The sequence below is a fragment of the Schistosoma mansoni genome, chromosome 3, assembly GCF_000237925.1.
Source record: "Schistosoma mansoni strain Puerto Rico chromosome 3, complete genome".
In the NCBI taxonomy this organism is placed as follows: Eukaryota; Metazoa; Platyhelminthes; class Trematoda; order Strigeidida; family Schistosomatidae; genus Schistosoma; species Schistosoma mansoni.
In genome coordinates, this window is record NC_031497.1 from 14601796 (window position 1) to 14618598 (window position 16803).

The 16803-nt window shown below is 43.6% G+C and overlaps 2 protein-coding genes across 3 annotated transcripts; both read left to right on the forward strand.

Moving 5' to 3' along the window:
• Positions 1 to 1272: 1272 nt before the first annotated feature.
• Positions 1273 to 3996, forward strand: Smp_195160 (KRAB-A domain-containing protein; the record flags this gene model as incomplete). Its single annotated transcript, XM_018799356.1, is given in 3 exon segments — positions 1273 to 2223; positions 2227 to 2548; positions 2612 to 3996. Coding segments are annotated over 3 exon segments (2658 nt in total).
• Positions 3997 to 4181: 185 nt separating this feature from the next.
• Smp_076650.1 (putative protein orai-1) lies at positions 4182 to 6334 on the forward strand. 2 transcript variants are annotated; one of them, XM_018799358.1, is made up of 4 exons: positions 4182 to 5663; positions 5699 to 5886; positions 5928 to 5988; positions 6030 to 6334. In XM_018799358.1, the coding sequence occupies exons 1-4, from the start codon at positions 5508 to 5510 to the stop codon at positions 6129 to 6131; spliced, it is 507 nt and encodes a 168-aa protein (XP_018651154.1). In that variant the 5' UTR covers positions 4182 to 5507; the 3' UTR covers positions 6132 to 6334. The 2 variants fall into 2 exon arrangements, with proteins under 2 accessions (XP_018651154.1, XP_018651155.1); XM_018799357.1 differs by having other exon boundaries at positions 4198 to 4227; positions 5500 to 5663; positions 5928 to 6334.
• Positions 6335 to 16803: the final 10469 nt, after the last annotated feature.

The window sequence follows — 16803 nt, forward strand, 5'->3', positions numbered from 1 at the left end:
TTATGCTATTTGGAAGGTCAGGATTACGACGTATCTACGTAAGGTTCCAGCTACCGAACATTTTGACTACCTCCTGTCGTGTTTAGACGATGAAGCGGCAAAAAGGGCGATTGCCAATGGTTTTACCGCAAGCAACTCATCTGCCCAAAACTGGAAGGTTCTTGATGAATGCTTTTCGTTAACAGTAGACACGCAGCTGGGGACCATGCAGTTCCTGTCTCGTCACCAGAAAACGAGTGAGGAACCCATGGAATATCTACACTCCCTGCAGCAAGCAGCAATAGTAGCCTTCCCAAGCTTAGACGTTTCTATTCGGGAAGAAATAATACGCGCACGATTTACAGAAGGCCTTTTGCCAGGTGCACTACGACAGCACCTTCTGTACATGCCACCAAAAAGCATTCAAGACCTAAGAACCACAGTTCTCCGGTTCGTTGCCGCAGACAAGCTATCAAACGCTGTCAATACACCGCAGTTGTCAGCGAATGCTATTGACCAGCCTGGAGAACCACGTCAGTCCGGCTTCACTCAAACTGTTTCTGCGGTCAAACGGCGCCCTGATAGACAGTCGCTACCAACTAGTCAACATAACCGGAAGATGGAGTGTTTTTACTGCCAACGCTTTGGGCGGAGAGCCCGAAAATGTGGGCACAATAAGTTTTGGAAGCCAGGTGAGACCAGTTTTTCCCATTTGTCTTCATATTATTCTGAATCAGTATATCCGATAACCACAGCTGGTAGTTTACAGGGGCTACAGACTACTATTCTACTGGATATAGGAGCTTCAGTATCCATTGTGAGAGAAGGGTTTTTAAGCACATTGAATCGCATAAACCGACAAAAACCATGTTCCTCCACGCTAAAAACAGCCGGTGGTGACCTTCTGGATGTACGGTCTAAGGTGTGGTTGGAGGTAACGGTGAATGAACACTCATTCCTACACGAATTTTTAGTATGCCACACACTCACCTGGGATGTTATACTTGGAGTTGGCTTCATGTTAAAATACGACGTCGTTATACAGGTAGCTAAGCGGAAGCTCGAATCGGGGAAGTAACCGTTCAAACACATCGCCTTAAGAACGCAACTAAGTCGGTAGCTCAAGTAGGGGTGTCGGAAGTCATACACCAGGTACAAACCAATAAACAAGTATCAGAGGATGTCCGTCTATCAACCATTTCCTTACTTCAAAAATTTAGTTCTGTTTTCTCAGAGAATATCTCTGGTAATCGGACGACCGCGGTACAACACTCTATTCCCACAGGTGATCATATGCCATTACGTCAACCACCCCGAAGAGTACCGGTACACTATCAGCCTCAGTTAGAATCAATGATAAAAGAGATGTTAGAGAAAAAGATTATTGTGCCATCTTCATCACCGTGGGCTTCACCCATTGTTTTAGTGAAGAAGAAAGACTCCTCCCTTCGATTATGTATAGATTACCGTCGCCTTAATGCTATAACAAAGCGCGACTCCTCCCCACTACCACGGATTGATACAACATTGGATGCTGTGAGAGGTGCGTGTTGGTTTTCGACTTTAGACCTAGCATCCGGATACTGGCAAGTAGAAGTACGACCTCAGGATAGAAAAAAGACGGCATTTGTTGTACCAAATGGTCTCTACGAATTTCAGGTGATGACTTTCGGGTTAACTAATGCCCCAGCAACCTTTCAACGACTCATGCAGACGGTTCTACATGGCCTGGTACCACACAAATGTTTGATTCACCCTGATGATATTATTGTGTATGGCAGCACGCCTGAACAGCATAATGCCAACTTAAGGGCAGTCTTACAGAGTATTAAGCAGCACAATTTAAAGGTGAAACCGTCCAAATGTCGACTCTTGCAGAAAGAAGTACTCTTTCTAGGACATCGCATTACAGAAGATGGGGTAGCAAGAGATAAGGAAAAAACGAGCGCCATTATTAATTGGCCACAGCCGAAATCTGCGGAGGAGGTACGTAGCTTCTTGGGGCTCGCTTCTTACTATAGACGTTTCGTGCGCGATTTCGCATCCCTAGCAGCACCTTTACATCGCCTGACGCATAAAGGACGAAAATTTTTGTGGACCACAGAATGCCAACAAGCATTTAACACCCTGAAATCATGTCTTGCTGCTCCACCCATACTAGCTTTTCCAGACACTTCAGATAAAGGAGGTGAGTTTATACTTGACACTGATGCTAGCTCGTCAGCTATCGGAGCAGTCCTTTCTTAAACAACACAAGATGGACAGGAGAGGGTCATAGCGTACACTAGCCGGCGGTTAGATAAAAGGGAGACAAGGTATTCTACGACGCGCCGAGAGATGCTGGCTTTGGTAAAATTTTTGCAACATTTTCGTCACTATCTCCTAGGGCGCCCTTTTCGTGTACGCACAGACCATCGTGCATTACAGTGGCTTCGTTCATTTCGCGAGCCAGAGGGGCAAGTGGCACGCTGGCAAGAACGACTGCAAGAGTTCGATTTCACATGCGAGTACCGACCTGGAAGCCGACATACAAACGCAGACGCTCTTTCCCGCATACCTCAAACCGCAGGTACTGTTAATGCAGTTCTTAGCACAGTCCTAGAGATCGATTGTCCTTCCCTGCAAGCAGCAGACCCAGACATGCGGATTATATATCAAAGACAGTTACAGGGAAACAATAAACCACCCATGAAAGAGTTAAAGGATCAATCACTAACAACTCGTCGTATTTGCACTAAATGGAGTAATCTAAAATTATATGGCGACACGTTATTCTTAATTAACGAAGCGAGACAATCTCTATTGGTAGTACCACGGATAAAAGTTGAGAGCATTGTGGAGCAGGTGCACCGCGAACTAGGTCATGCAGGAGAACGAAGGACGGAATACGCGGGCCGCCAGCGCTTTTGGTGGCCATCCATGCATGAAGATGTAGTGCAAATTTGCAAAAATTGTAACACGTGCTGTCGTTTCAAATCGCCTCGACAGACACCTCGTGCACCGTTAACCCCGATGGTGACCACAGGACCACATCAGCGGATCGGCATAGATATCATGGGACCATTAACAACAACAAAGAAAGGGAATTGCTACATACTGGTTATGGTAGATTACTTTACTAAATGGTGCGAAGCAGTACCCCTTCCCCAGCAAGACGCTCTTACGGTTGCCCGAGCTTTCATCGATCATTGGGTTTCCCGCTATGGCGCCCCCTTCTCACTTAATTCTGATCAAGGTCCAGCCTTTGAAAGTCACCTCATCGCCGAGATATGCCAGCTTTTGGGAATCAGGAAGACACGAACCACTGCGTATCACCCAGAAGGTAACGGGCTGGTAGAAAGAACAAACAGAAGTATTAAAGCCATATTGCAAGCGTTTGTGAGCAGATCGTCGCAGGAGTTATGGGATGATGTCCTTCCTCAGTGTCTTTTAGCATATCGTACATCGGTACATGGCTCCACCGGGTTTTCACCCGCTATTTTATTATTCGGGCATGAATTACGCTTACCAGTGGAGATACAGACGCCCCTGCTGCCCTGCGAAGAACAGGAGCATGTACCGTACATACGTACTCTCCGTAACCGCTTAGCTGATGCATACCGCTTGGTCAACAGCAATTTGCGCAAAGCTAGTGAACATCAAAAGGACTTGTACGATCGTCGGGTGCACGGACCAGTGTATAAGGTCGGTGATCGCGTTTGGCTACGTCGTCCCATGACATCGTCAGGGAGTTGCAGTAAGTTCCACCAGCCATGGCAAGGCCCCTTTGAAATCGTCCTCATCCGTTCCCCCACTACGTTTGTATTACGTAACTTGCAACGACCCCAGGATGACGTGATAACTGTACACTATGACCAAATGAAACCAGATAGGATGACAGTTTCCTCGGATGCCCAGTTCGCCAATCCACCACCTGCCACTACGTTTTATGAGGTACCATCAGAAGGGGGGACAGCATATCCATGTCCGAGACCAGGCACTGAGGACAGTGCCTATTTAAGAGAGGGGGCGGTGTAACGGAGTTGAAATTGCTATGTATGATATACTAATGCATTCTATTTTCTTTCTATTGCAGGGCGACCAAACATAAACTCTTTAGAGGAAGAAGAGCAAGCCCCATGTACACTAAGCTTACAGGATGACTCATAAGACTACTTTGTAAACTGACTCTTCCCGCTGTACTCTCGCACACCGCGCTTTTTGATTTTGAAATAAAGAGGCTCGTGACTCCCACTGTGTTCTCTCTTGGTGTGAAGTCCTCGTTTAACATTGTGTGCTGTGCTGTTTTTCAGATCTGTACTGCTGTTCTCTAACTGCTGATTCCACTTGTTACACTTGCACTGACTAGCATATTAAGGGCATGAAAGAACCGGTTCCCACCACATGTTCTTGATGACATGTTGTAAATTATGACTCGCACATTAACTGCTGTCGCTTATTTTCATTTTTAAGTATGGGCACATCACGTTGTAAGTTCATCGAACTGTTGAGTCATTAGATCCGACACAGATTAGTATCATAGTATTGTGTTAATCCTGTTAGTATTCAAAGTCGACGTTAACTGAAACAATCAACAACCCTTTAATGTCAAACGACAATGGAAGCTGTTCTTCAGTTTTACTACATGTAAACGTGAATGACCTATCAAGTCTATGCGTGATACTACAAGTAAGATGTAGGTCCGCCTACGACGGGAAATAGAACTGGCCCATATTCCTAACTGCGGTGTCGCGGAATGAATGCGAAAGTTCCCATTCTAGATGACTTTCACGAAGTGCTAGTGACTTCATGAATAGGTTTACTACCCACCTATGTTTTGGTCTGGTTAAAATGCATCTGGTAATGTAGTTACTTAAAAAATAGTTATTTTACGCGAATAATTCGTAGTCTGAGAACGTTTGTAAATATTTACGATGTGTATCACAGGTCTAAGTATAATGTTAACAAATCCATGCACGCGTACAGCCAGTAAAGAAGCAGTTTTTCCTTGAGATATATTTTATTGTGCAGTTGTAGCATTCATGCAATCTTGATGTGACAGAACTTGCGCAGGGTTTAACGTTACTGGTTCCACTTTTTTAAATAGAAGATTCAGATGTATGATTTGAAAGTGGAGTGCCAGAGGCCTGTGTTTGTTCTGTCCCAGCAAACTTCAGTCTAATCTCTTGAGCAAGTCATTTAAAGGTTTAGATACCAACTCTCTCAGTAGTAGATCCTATAAGTTGATTAATTAGTGGAAAACTTTGTTTTGCTCTGGGGGATACTGTTGTCTCTTGTATTTTAAATTCCTATGCTATGTCTATTGAGTCATCCTGACCTAGTTGACAGATCATATTTCAGGTCGAAAATCTTTTCTTGGGGCCTTGTTCAGTGTGTTAGAATGACGAGTGACAGTCACGATGTTGTGACCGATAAAGCTTGAATTTTTTAATCAATTAAGTAAAGGCATCTTATCCACTATAAGTTTTCTGTTCAATCGTTCTTACTGTGAATCTCAACTTGTTTTGTTTTTACTGTTAGGACCTTCAATGAGTTCAGACAACGTTGTTACTTCTTCAGTACTCCCAGATTCATATTCACTAGCTCGAAGACACTTACAGTTGAGTCGAGCAAAGCTGAAAGCCACTAGTCGAGTGTCTGCGCTGCTGGCGGGTTTCGCTATGGTTGCAATCATTGAATTGCAGGTTAATTTAACACTGACTGTAAATAAGTGATTTAGGTTGCCGTTGGTGAAAGTAAACCACCTGAAGGATTATTGTTTGCTTTCACGATTCTTTCATGTCTTCTCGTTGTCGTGCATATAATGGCTGTAATGATAAGTACTTGTATCTTGCCACATATTGACTCATACACGGTCCCTCAAGACTGTTATTTGATTGAGGAAGCACCGCACAACAGATTAAGAACGTAAGATACCTGTTTTTGCAGTTATCCATTTCCCCTTATAGATTTGTTGAAGTTGCATGGATTTGCAGTACTGTCGTTGGCATTATTTTGTTTTTAGCTGTGGTAACTTTAGCATTTTGGGTTAAATTTTGGTCTGTGAGTAGCTTGTCTGCCATAGCTGCAACAATTGTTTTGATACCGGCCATGCTCATTTTCGTCATTTTCGCCATATTATTTTATCGTGCGCTTACTACCTACAAAGTTGAACGAGCTACGGAAATGATACGTAATATTGATATGCGCATGTCCTTTCTTAGAAGTGGAGTCCAGAAGATGTATGACGAAGATAACAGGAAACAACATGTGTGACATCGAATACTTTTTGAACCTTTTCTAATCTATTCTTGTATACACTGCCCTCTTGTGTTCCTAGTTAAATATGAATTAAATAATATAGGTTGAATATCTTACTGGCTTTTGCTTGTCAGATAGTTAATTTCCACTTAAGTCGTTCGCAGTGTTTAGCTTAGCGGGGTTATTTACCTTTTCAGTATTCAAGTGGTTATATAGGAGTTTCCTATATTTTTTTCTATTATTTATTTAACTGCGGATATCATGTTTGGGTCTCATTACTTGGTTTATATACTATGGTCTTATGAATAGAGCATAAGACACGGTATCGAGATGTGGGATGGGGAATTATATAGGCTTGGAGACAAATATTAAAAAGGAAGATGTTCATTATCATATAAACAGTCTTCAACGACTCTGTGCATCGTGGAGATTTGACCAAAGGCTCCTACAGCCCAATTAGGTTGTAAGACTCCTATTCGGTCGACAACCTAATTTTGATACCATAAGTCCCTATTGTTTCAGCTACTCTTCTTTCAATGATTAGGTCCGGGTGTTTAGGTCATGTCCCGACAACTGGAAAACTGGTTTCCCCATAAATAAACTCACAAACCATTACCAAACTGGAGAGGGAAAAGTTCCCACACACATTTAAGTGAGCTCAATTTCAGTGATGATTCAGAGCACAGTTTCGGAGTAATTGAATCTTAATTTATAAAATATACCCGCATGAAGCTACTTCACTCATCATGAGGCTGGTATCGGCTATTATGGCCGCTCTCCTTTGGATTAAGCTTGGTGCCAAACAGACTAGTGATTGGTATGACTGAGATGTGATTAGTAAACACTTGTTAGTTCGTTTGAGTGATATTTTAAAGTACGTTAAGGGATAGTTTTCTCAGTTCGGTGTGAATATTTACAACCTATTACAATTACGCCTGCATGTTTTCTTTTTGAAAGCAGTTATGTATGAACATTCACAAAACTTGTACTGAAATCGATAGGCGAGTAAATAGTCTAGAAATGTGGACTAATTTCACTGATCAGTTAGTCGTAAGCAATGTACAACTTGACACGTGCATTAGCCTAGGTTACCACGCCTTACCAGGGTAGCAAGATAAGGTTTTCAAGATAAATATCAAAGTAGTCATCGATTGAATTTTAAGGAATCGATCTCCTACCAAAAGGTCCACTTATCGACTTAGAATACGCAGATCATATTGTCCTGTTTGGCGACGACGCTGGTAAAATGCAGAGTCTTTTGCTAGCACTCAATAACAATACCATATGTTTGGGATGCATTTCTCCCCATCTAAATGCAAGTTGTTGCTCCAGGACTGGCCTGTGTCAACATCTGAACTAAGGATAAGCAGTGAAGTATTCGAATGCGTTGACAACTTCACTTATCTTGGAAGTCTGATCAACCCTACTGGGTTGGTGTCTGACGAAATCTCTGCATGGATTCAAAAAGCTCGTTTGGCTTTTGCTAACTTACGTCAATCATGGCGAAGGCGAGATATCCATCTACCAATTAAGGAACGAGTATACTACGCATCTGTTCTACTTTACGGCTGCGAAACGTAGCCATTAAGAATAGAAGATACTCGTAGGTTACTAGTATTTGACTACAGATGTCTCAGAAACATTGCTCGCATCTGCTGGGATCATCGGGTAAGTAGTAGTGAGGTTAGACAAAGGGTATTAGGGAATGAGGGTAAATCAGTTGATGAGGTGATGAATCTTCATCGACTGAGATGGTTAGGCCACGTGCTACGTATGCCTGAACACCGATCACCACGACGCGCTATGCTAACTAGTATCAGGGATGGTTGGAAGAGTTAGGGGCGGCCAAACCAAAACGTGACATCAGTGTTTGAAGTCACTGACTTCTAGTCTGAGCCATGTTGGTAGATGCAGACTACTTGGTTGGGGTCCACGTGACTAACGTAATCAGTGGTTGGAGACTCTGGACGATAAAGCTCAGAATTGATCACAATGGCGTCGGTGTATACGCTCTATGTCTTTCTTAAACTGTGACGTTAAAATTGCTGTCTGCCTTTCTACCAACTAACTTTTATTTCCTGTACTATATCCTTATGCACAATCTATCTTTTATGTATTACTACCATCGAAGTCACTACTATGAATTCCGTGTTCATCTTATGCTAACGAGGTGTGGCAACTTGGACCGATGCATATATGTGCCTGCTCCTGCGTTGTAGCTGACTGACCGAGTCGTATCAATGGCAGTGAAAAACGTTATGAACAGTTTGATTCGGGAAAAAATAGGGAATCCTCGGAATAAAAGAATCTCAAGTTACTTTTAAAGCTCGAGACTCAGGAAAAAACAGTGTCTGCATCTACAACATTACAACTTCCCTACGATCTGAGTCACTCAAAGTCTCCAGCCAGTGATCATGGTTTTTGTACGGAACCCCAATTAGGTGGTTTGCACCTACTAACATGGCTCAGATTAGTGGTAGGCGACTTCGCGGACTCACAATGAGTCTCGGTTTGGTCTCTCCTATTTTGATTCTAACCTGCTACGATTGGTGGCTTAGTAATGTTAAGGCCCTCGATTTTCGGCCACTAATTCCTAGGTTTAAACCCCTCTCCACCTACTTCTGTTTGGGCAACTGTGTAATATCAAAGTCCTACTCACTGCCTTCTCGTGGCGGGGGTGTTGTTTACGAAAGTGAGAGGACGAAAAGCGAATGTCCGGCGCTATAACCGGATTGGTGGACACGGAGGGTCCACCTAGGGGAGTTGGAAAACCCTGATTCCAAACCAATGGTGCACATGGGCTCCAGTTTCCTGATGGAACGAATGGCGGAAGAACCTGTCATTGGTCAACGACTACCATGGGACTGCATCTCCTCACGATGCTCCACTGCCTTGTGGATCAGACCTTTAGGTCAAAGGCTCCGGGTGTGGCCCCCTAAGAAAACCACCTGCTTCGGTTTGGGCACCCGGGCAGTATCACAGCCCACACACAAATGAATGAAATGACGAACTCTATTGACGATTCTATTCCTGCTCATATTATAAGCAAGACAATTTACGTTATTATTATCATTATTATTATTATTATTATTATTATTATTATTACTTACCATATCGCTAATTCACCCCCTTTTACCCCCAATTTGTGTAACCTTACTCTTCAACTTATGCATCAGCTCGCTCTTGGTGGAAAATCTGTCCTATCTAAACGATCTCCAGTCACTGTCTGGTTGAAAGTGAATGCTTCCACCGATAATGAATACTGAGGCAGTCTTTCTGAAACCGCGTACGCCGTTCAAGCTGGCTTCCTTCAACGTTCGCACACTAATGCAGATCAGACAACAGATAGGGCTGGCTATGTCTTTGGAAGGTCTTAATGTTGATGTTTGCTGTCTATCCGAGACCCGTATTCAAGACTCTAGTGAAGTACTACAAATCCGCTCTCCATCTGTCTCGAAAAGCTTGTTCCACGTGCGCTTATCCGGGGACCCTGTGGCATCTTCGTCTGGTCTTGCTGGCGTTGGTGTCGCACTAAGCGCTAGGGCTGAGGCAGCACTAATCGATTGGATCCCCATTAACAGTCGGTTATGTGCTGTTAGATTAGAAAGTTCCATCAAAGTGAGAAGAAACCGGCGTGAGAAACTGTTTCTTTTCGTCATCTCCGCCTATGCCCCGACAGATTGCAGCCCGGATGCAATCAAGGATGAGTTTTACCATCAGTTAACAGTTCTTCTCCAGAAAGCGCGTTCGACAGATATTGTAGTACTAGCCGGAGACTTGAATGCACAGGTCGGGCGTCTAGGCACAGAAGAGAGTCGTCTAGGTGGCCGATGGGGACTTGTTGGTCGCAGGACAGATAACGGGGACCGTTTGCTGCAACTGTGCACAGACCACAACCTGTTTCTGGCCAGCACTAACTTCCGGCACAGTCATCGCCGGTGTGCCACCTGGCGTCCTCCCTCTGCATCCCAAGCCTGGACTCAGATTGATCACATCGCGATCAGCTACCGCTGGCGTGGTTGTGTACAAGACTGCCGCTCCTTTTGGAGTACCTATCTGGAGTCTGATCATGCCCTGGTCTGCGCCAATCTCACCTTACTTTTCAGTGGCCGAAGGATTGACCACCACCAACGGATTGATATTAGTAAACTGGCTGCAACTCCTGTTGCAAGTAAGTACCGAGCGGAGCTAGCCTCTAGGCTAGCTACCACCCCACCGAAAAGTATAGATGAGCATTGGTTGCATCTTCACGACGCCACGAAAATGGCGAGTAAAGCCGCTTGCGGCTTCGCGAAACGTCCCGCTTATAAGCACTGGGTTTCTTCTGGCTCCTAACAACTGATGGAAGGCCCGTCGGTCTACTCCAGGTGACTGTGAGTTTGACTACAAACGAAGGCTGTTGCGAAATGAAATTGGGCGAAGGTTGCGTAAGAACCGAGAAGCCTGGTGGTCGGAGCGTGCTAATGAGATGGAAGCAGCAGCTGCATCTGGTAACTGACGGAGGCTCTTCCAACTCATCCGAGCCACTGGCAGCAAGAAGTCTAGTGTGAGTGAAACAATCTGCGAGGATGACGGGATGTCAATCACTAGCACCCATCGACGTCTTGGACGACGGGCAGAATTCTTTGAAGGGTAGTTCAACTGGCCTGCAGCTCAGGCAACATCGATCAGATTGTCTTGTCCACCATGGCCGGTGACGACTGCTCCACCGAATGAGGTTGAAGTCCGCAAGTAACTACAACTCTTGAAACGCTACGAATCATCGTGCCTCGATTGCGTCCAAACTATTGGCTTCTGTCGTTCTTCGTAGATTGTTTAAAACCTGAGGAAGATTGACTCGCGAGGAGCAGGCTGGTTTTCGTTCTGGTCGAGGATGCATTGATCATATCTTCATCCTCCGCCAAATGTTAGAATACCGTAATATTTATCACAGGCCAACAATCGTAGTGTTTCTTGATATCAGGGCTGCCTTCAAATCGTTGGACAGGACTGTTCTCTGGGATTGTCTATTGAAGAAGGGTGTGCCTGAGAAGTTCATTAACATCTTAAAGGCCCTGTACACGAACACCTCAGGCAGAGTGAGGGCATACAACCACCTTTCTCCCTTGTTCCATTCGAGCAGTGGGGTTAGGCAGGGTTGCCCGATCTCACCATTCCTCTTCAACTTTGCCATCGACGACATCCTAGAAACAGCTCTGGTGGATGTAAGTAATGGCGGTGTGGATATGTTGCCTGGAGAACGACTTCTCGACCTTGAGTATGCGGATGATATTGTCTTACTGTGCGATAATGCCCAAGGCATGCAATCAGCACTTAATCAGTTGGCAATCAGTGTCCGCAGGTACGGCATGTGCTTTGCACCCTCCAAGTGCAAAGTACTTCTACAAGACTGGCAGGATTCTAATCCTGTACTCACCCTGGATGGTGAGCAGGTCGAAGTAGTTGAGAAGTTCGTGTATCTAGGTAGCTATATAAGTGCTGGTGGTGGCGTGAGTGATGAGATTGATGCACGTATAATGAAAGCCAGAGCGGCTTATGCCAATCTGGGCCATCTTTGGCGCCTTCGTGATGTTAGTCTGGCTGTAAAAAGTCGGATTTACAACGCGTCGGTGAGAGCAGTTTTGCTCTATGCTTGTGAAACCTGGCCTCTCCGAGTTGAGGATGTTAGACGTCTCTCTGTGTTCGATCATCGTTGTCTCCGAAGGATTGCTGACATCCAGTGGCAACACCATGTTAGTAATGCAGAGGTTCGGCATCGTGTGTTCGGGCACAGAGACGATAATTCAATTGGTGTCACCATCTTGAAACACCGACTTCGGTGGCTTGGACATGTTTTACGAATGTCGTCCCAGAGACTTCCACGTCGTGCATTATTTGCCGACCCTGGGACTGGTTGGAAAAAGCGGAGAGGAGGTCAGTGTATGACATGGTGTCGTGGCATGAAAGAAAGCTGCAAAGGGCTAGCTTCTGTTGGTCCTTCACGACACCTTGGTTGGGGTCCGAGAGATGGTGCAACACAGTGGCTAGAGACGTTATCAGATATGGCTCAGAATAGAAGCCAGTGGCGTTCCTGCTGCAACCTTCTTTTACTTTCTACATAAAGTATGGTTCTTACTTTCCTATTTGAAAGAGTCTTCTGGTTGTACATTTTAGTCCGCCTTATCTTTTCATCCCTTCTCTTCCTACTTTCATTATTTTGTGTGGCGCATATGTACCTGGTGCCCTTTTGTACCAATATATATGTGTTTAAATAAATGATATTTATTTAATAAAATAATAAATAAATATCATTAGCCCTTACACTTAGTGTGGCTCATACCCAAGACCTGTTGAATGAGTGAAGAACGATGACAAAGATTGGGCGTCGAAACAGGCAGTTGTTAGAGATATGTAATAAATATCTCAACCATCTCAGTCTATGGAGATCCCCATGTTGACCAACCAACTTGCCACCTTTGCTTGGTGCCGTATCTCTAACTTCTGTATCACTCGCTTTGTCGGTCTATGATAGACGAGGAGTACTTTGAAGACATTTACGTTACACAACCCACACCCTGCGCACGTCTTCTACTTTCATAGGTCGTGTTTCATATCCACAGAATAGTACAAAGCGATTCGCTTCGTAGTATACTTGTCATTTGGAGGGCAGATAGATATCTCGTTCACAGCGCAAATGACGCGAATCGGAGGAAGCCAATAGAACTTTGTTAATGCGTGGTGAGACTCTGTTGAACACCAAACTGTCAGGGTTGATGGGACTTATGATATAAGTGGAGTGGTCAACGTATTCAACTACTTCACTTATGATCAACCTAAGCGACGATCCAGGTCGGTCTTGAGGACGTTTTGGATTTGGAGGGCGAGAAGCGCATACCGAACCTGTTTACACGGTTTCTCTAGCTGACCAAAATACATGATTTCGTCACCGTCTCCATCGAATAAGACTATATTGTCTGTGTACTTTAGGTTGATGTGTGAACTTATTAGTAAGTCAATCGTTAAGAAGCTATAGGAAAGCAACAGAATGTCAATCACCGTCATTTCTAAAGATCTATGCAGTTAGCGTGTTAGGTTATGCTTCTTTCCTTTTGTTCCAAGTTAGTTTTAGCTTTCTTAACCTTTCTAAGAGTTAGAGACTTAGGTGGAGTTTTGTTCTCTGAGCTGGATTGTCTAGGTCGACAAGACAAGCTGTGAGTCATATTTAGAAAAATCCGAACATTTCACTCCTACTTAGTTTGTGCTGATGATGCTGTTTAGAAGAACAATGAAATCTCCATGACCAAACCATCCAGCCCAGAAAACTAAACTCCACCTAAATCATCCACCTGAGCTACAAGTCTTCTTCACTATCTCAAGTTGGCGACTTGGGTCATTTTCCCTTTTGGGTTGTTTGGAGATATTGTAACTGCAGGGTGGCCGTAAACCTTTTAAATCGTACCGTTGAGTGTTCTGTTAATCATTCTAATCAACTGAAATGAGAGCGGAACACAGTCCCACCTTTTTCGGACCACTAACACTTGAGTTTGTGATATCTGCCTTTTTTGATAAATCTGATGATTTGTCTTGTTATGTTTCGTTCCCTTTCTCATCTCTTCTCCATTCATCGTCCACATCTCACGCGAGGATTTTATATCACTTTGCGTGTAAGTTGTCTTCACTGGTTATCACGTTCGGAACCTTAAATATATTTGCGACTTCTGAGTTGAACTTTAGTATTTCTTGAAGTTTTTTCATCCAGTATTACACGAGAATGCGTTTTCGCAATACAGCATGATCAGATTTGACAGAGATGTATACGAAATTGAGAGGACGAAAAGCGAATGTCCGGCGCTTTAACCGGGTTGGTGAATATGGAGGATCCACCTAGGGGAGTTGGAAAACCCTGATCCCAAACCAATGGTGCACATGGGCCCCAGGATCATGGGGGAACAAATGGCGTACGAACCAATTGTTGGTCACTGGCTACCATGGGATTGCATCTCCTTACGTTGCTCGATTGTTTTGTGGATTAAACCTTTAGGTCGAAGGCTCCGGGTGTGGCCTCCTAAGGAAACCACCTGCTTCGGTCTGGGCACCTGGGCAATATCACAGCCCACACACAAATCAAGTGATCTGTGTGGCGCGCATGTATTGGGTGCACCTTTGTACGGATATTTATGTGTTCAAATAAGTAAATCAATAAACAGAAATGTACTGCAGAACGAGCACCAGTCTTCCACCAAACCTTAAGCAATAAATGGTGATAATCTAATCTGTTTGCATCCATCTAGTTAGTTTCGAGGGTCCCCATGTCAGATGACTATGGGTCTTTTGGTTTTTACAATTGAAAGGCTCATTGCAATGTGTTTTGAAAGTTTGTTAAAATTACTAGTTTTTTTTTGACAGTTGTAGCTTATCACCACCATTATAATGATCTTTTATTCACTTTCCCAACTAATCAGTTTTTTATTGTTACTAGGAAATTCCACACAGAGTAATTGTTGTTATTTTGTAAGTCAGGTTTATTCTTTCGATTGTGAACAGTTTATAGCATAGTTATTAATTAAACTTGAACGGACAAGTACAGTTTGGTTTCATTGATCATCATTTTTCACTTTGTTTCTAGGGCACTTAAGCTTTTTTAGTAGAAATGTCCTCTACATTTACTGCAAAGGATTCGAATCACTTTGATTATGTTATTATTGGAGGTGGGATTGCTGGTGTTGTGTGTGCTGAAACATTATGCGAACTCTTAAACCCAAGCAGGTTTTCTGGGGCTCTCCAGTCATCATCAGATCGTTTAAACTATGCATCTAAACGTGTAGCACTGATATCGGCTTCTAAAACTGTGAAAACTACAGTCAATCTACGTCGAATAAGCAATATGATCGAAACTTTTGATGTTGAGGAGAAATCTGGTAGTTCATGGTCAGAAACATGGCCTGATACATTGACCGTAATCTGTGATACAATGATAAAACTAGAGTGAGTTCTATTTACTTGATACTTTATATCAGTCACTGGTATTAGTAATGTCAATCGTTAAACCATTTTCTTAGAGAAGAGTGTCGAAATGTAAGTTTGATGCTGGACCGTGGTTTTGATATACCTTTTATATGTTAATCATATTATTTTATTATTTGTGAGTGATTAAATGACTTACTGTGCGATAATGCCCAAGGCATGCAATCCGCACTTAATCAGTTGGCAATCAGTGTCCGCAGGTACGGCATGTGCTTTGCACCCTCCAAGTGCTAAGTACTCCTACAAGACTGGCAGGATTCTCATCCTGTACTCACCATAGATGGTGAGCAGATTGAAGTAGTTGAGAAGTTCGTGTATCTAGGTAGCTACATAAGTGCTGGTGGTGGCGTGAGTGATGAGATTGATGCACGTATAATGAAAGCCAGAGCGGCTTATGCCAATCTGGGCCATCTTTGGCGCCCTCGTGATGTTAGTCTGGCTGTAAAAGGTCGGATCTACAACGCGTCGGTGAGAGCAGTTTTGCTCTATGCTTGTGAAACCTGGCCTCTCCGAGTTGAGGATGTTAGACGTCTCTCTGTGTTCGATCATCGTTGTCTCCGAAGGATTGCTGATATCCAGTGGCAACACCATGTTAGTAATGCAGAGGTTCGGTATCGTGTGTTCGGGCGCAGAGACGACAGTCCAATTGGTGTCACCATCTTGAAACCCCGACTTCGGTGGCTTGGATATGTTCTACGAAAGTCGTCCCAGAGAATTCCACGTCGTGCATTATTTGCCGACTCTGGGACTGGTTGGAAAAGAGGAGAGGTGGTCAGTGTATGACATGGTGTCGTGGTATGAAAGAAAGCTGCAAAGGGCTAGCTTCTGTTGGTCCTTCACGACTCCCTGGTTGGGGTCCGAGAGATGGTGCAACACAGTGGCTAGAGACGTTATCAGATATGGCTCAGAATAGAAGCCAGTGGCGAGCCTGCTGTAGCCTTCTTTTACTTTCTTCATAAAGAGTGACTATAACTTTCTTAACTGAGAGAGCTCTTCTGGTTGTACACTTCAGTTCTCCCCCATCATTACTCTTCTCTTTTTTTCCTTCGTTTATATATACGCATCTTCTTCCTTCTCCTCCCATTCTCATTATTTTGTGTGGCGCATATGTATTCGGTGCCCTTTGTACCAAATATATGTGATTAAATAAATAAATAAATAAAAATAAAATGACTATATTTCTGAGCATTTTGGTAGAATAGTGTACCTATTGGTTAAGTGAATAGCATGCATTGCTAGAATAGAGTATGTAAATAAACAAAGAGTTATCATAAAACCAAGGCCATGTGCACATGCTGCAGTGTCATCAACGGAATAAGTCCGAATTTTTTATGCAGCTTAATCCAATATTTATTAACTTAACTGATTGGCATTATAACTTGTTTGGAATATGTATCACTCTCCATTTTGCGTTCACCATAGCTATGATCTTGCTCTATGGTTAGTATTTGTTGAGGGTGTGCATCACACATTGTTGTGACACGAGATTACAGAAATATCAAATGATGTACCTCGCTGATCAAACCGAATTCCTGACTGTAGACTCTTCTTTAATGACCTGTCTGACCCAGTCGATATTTG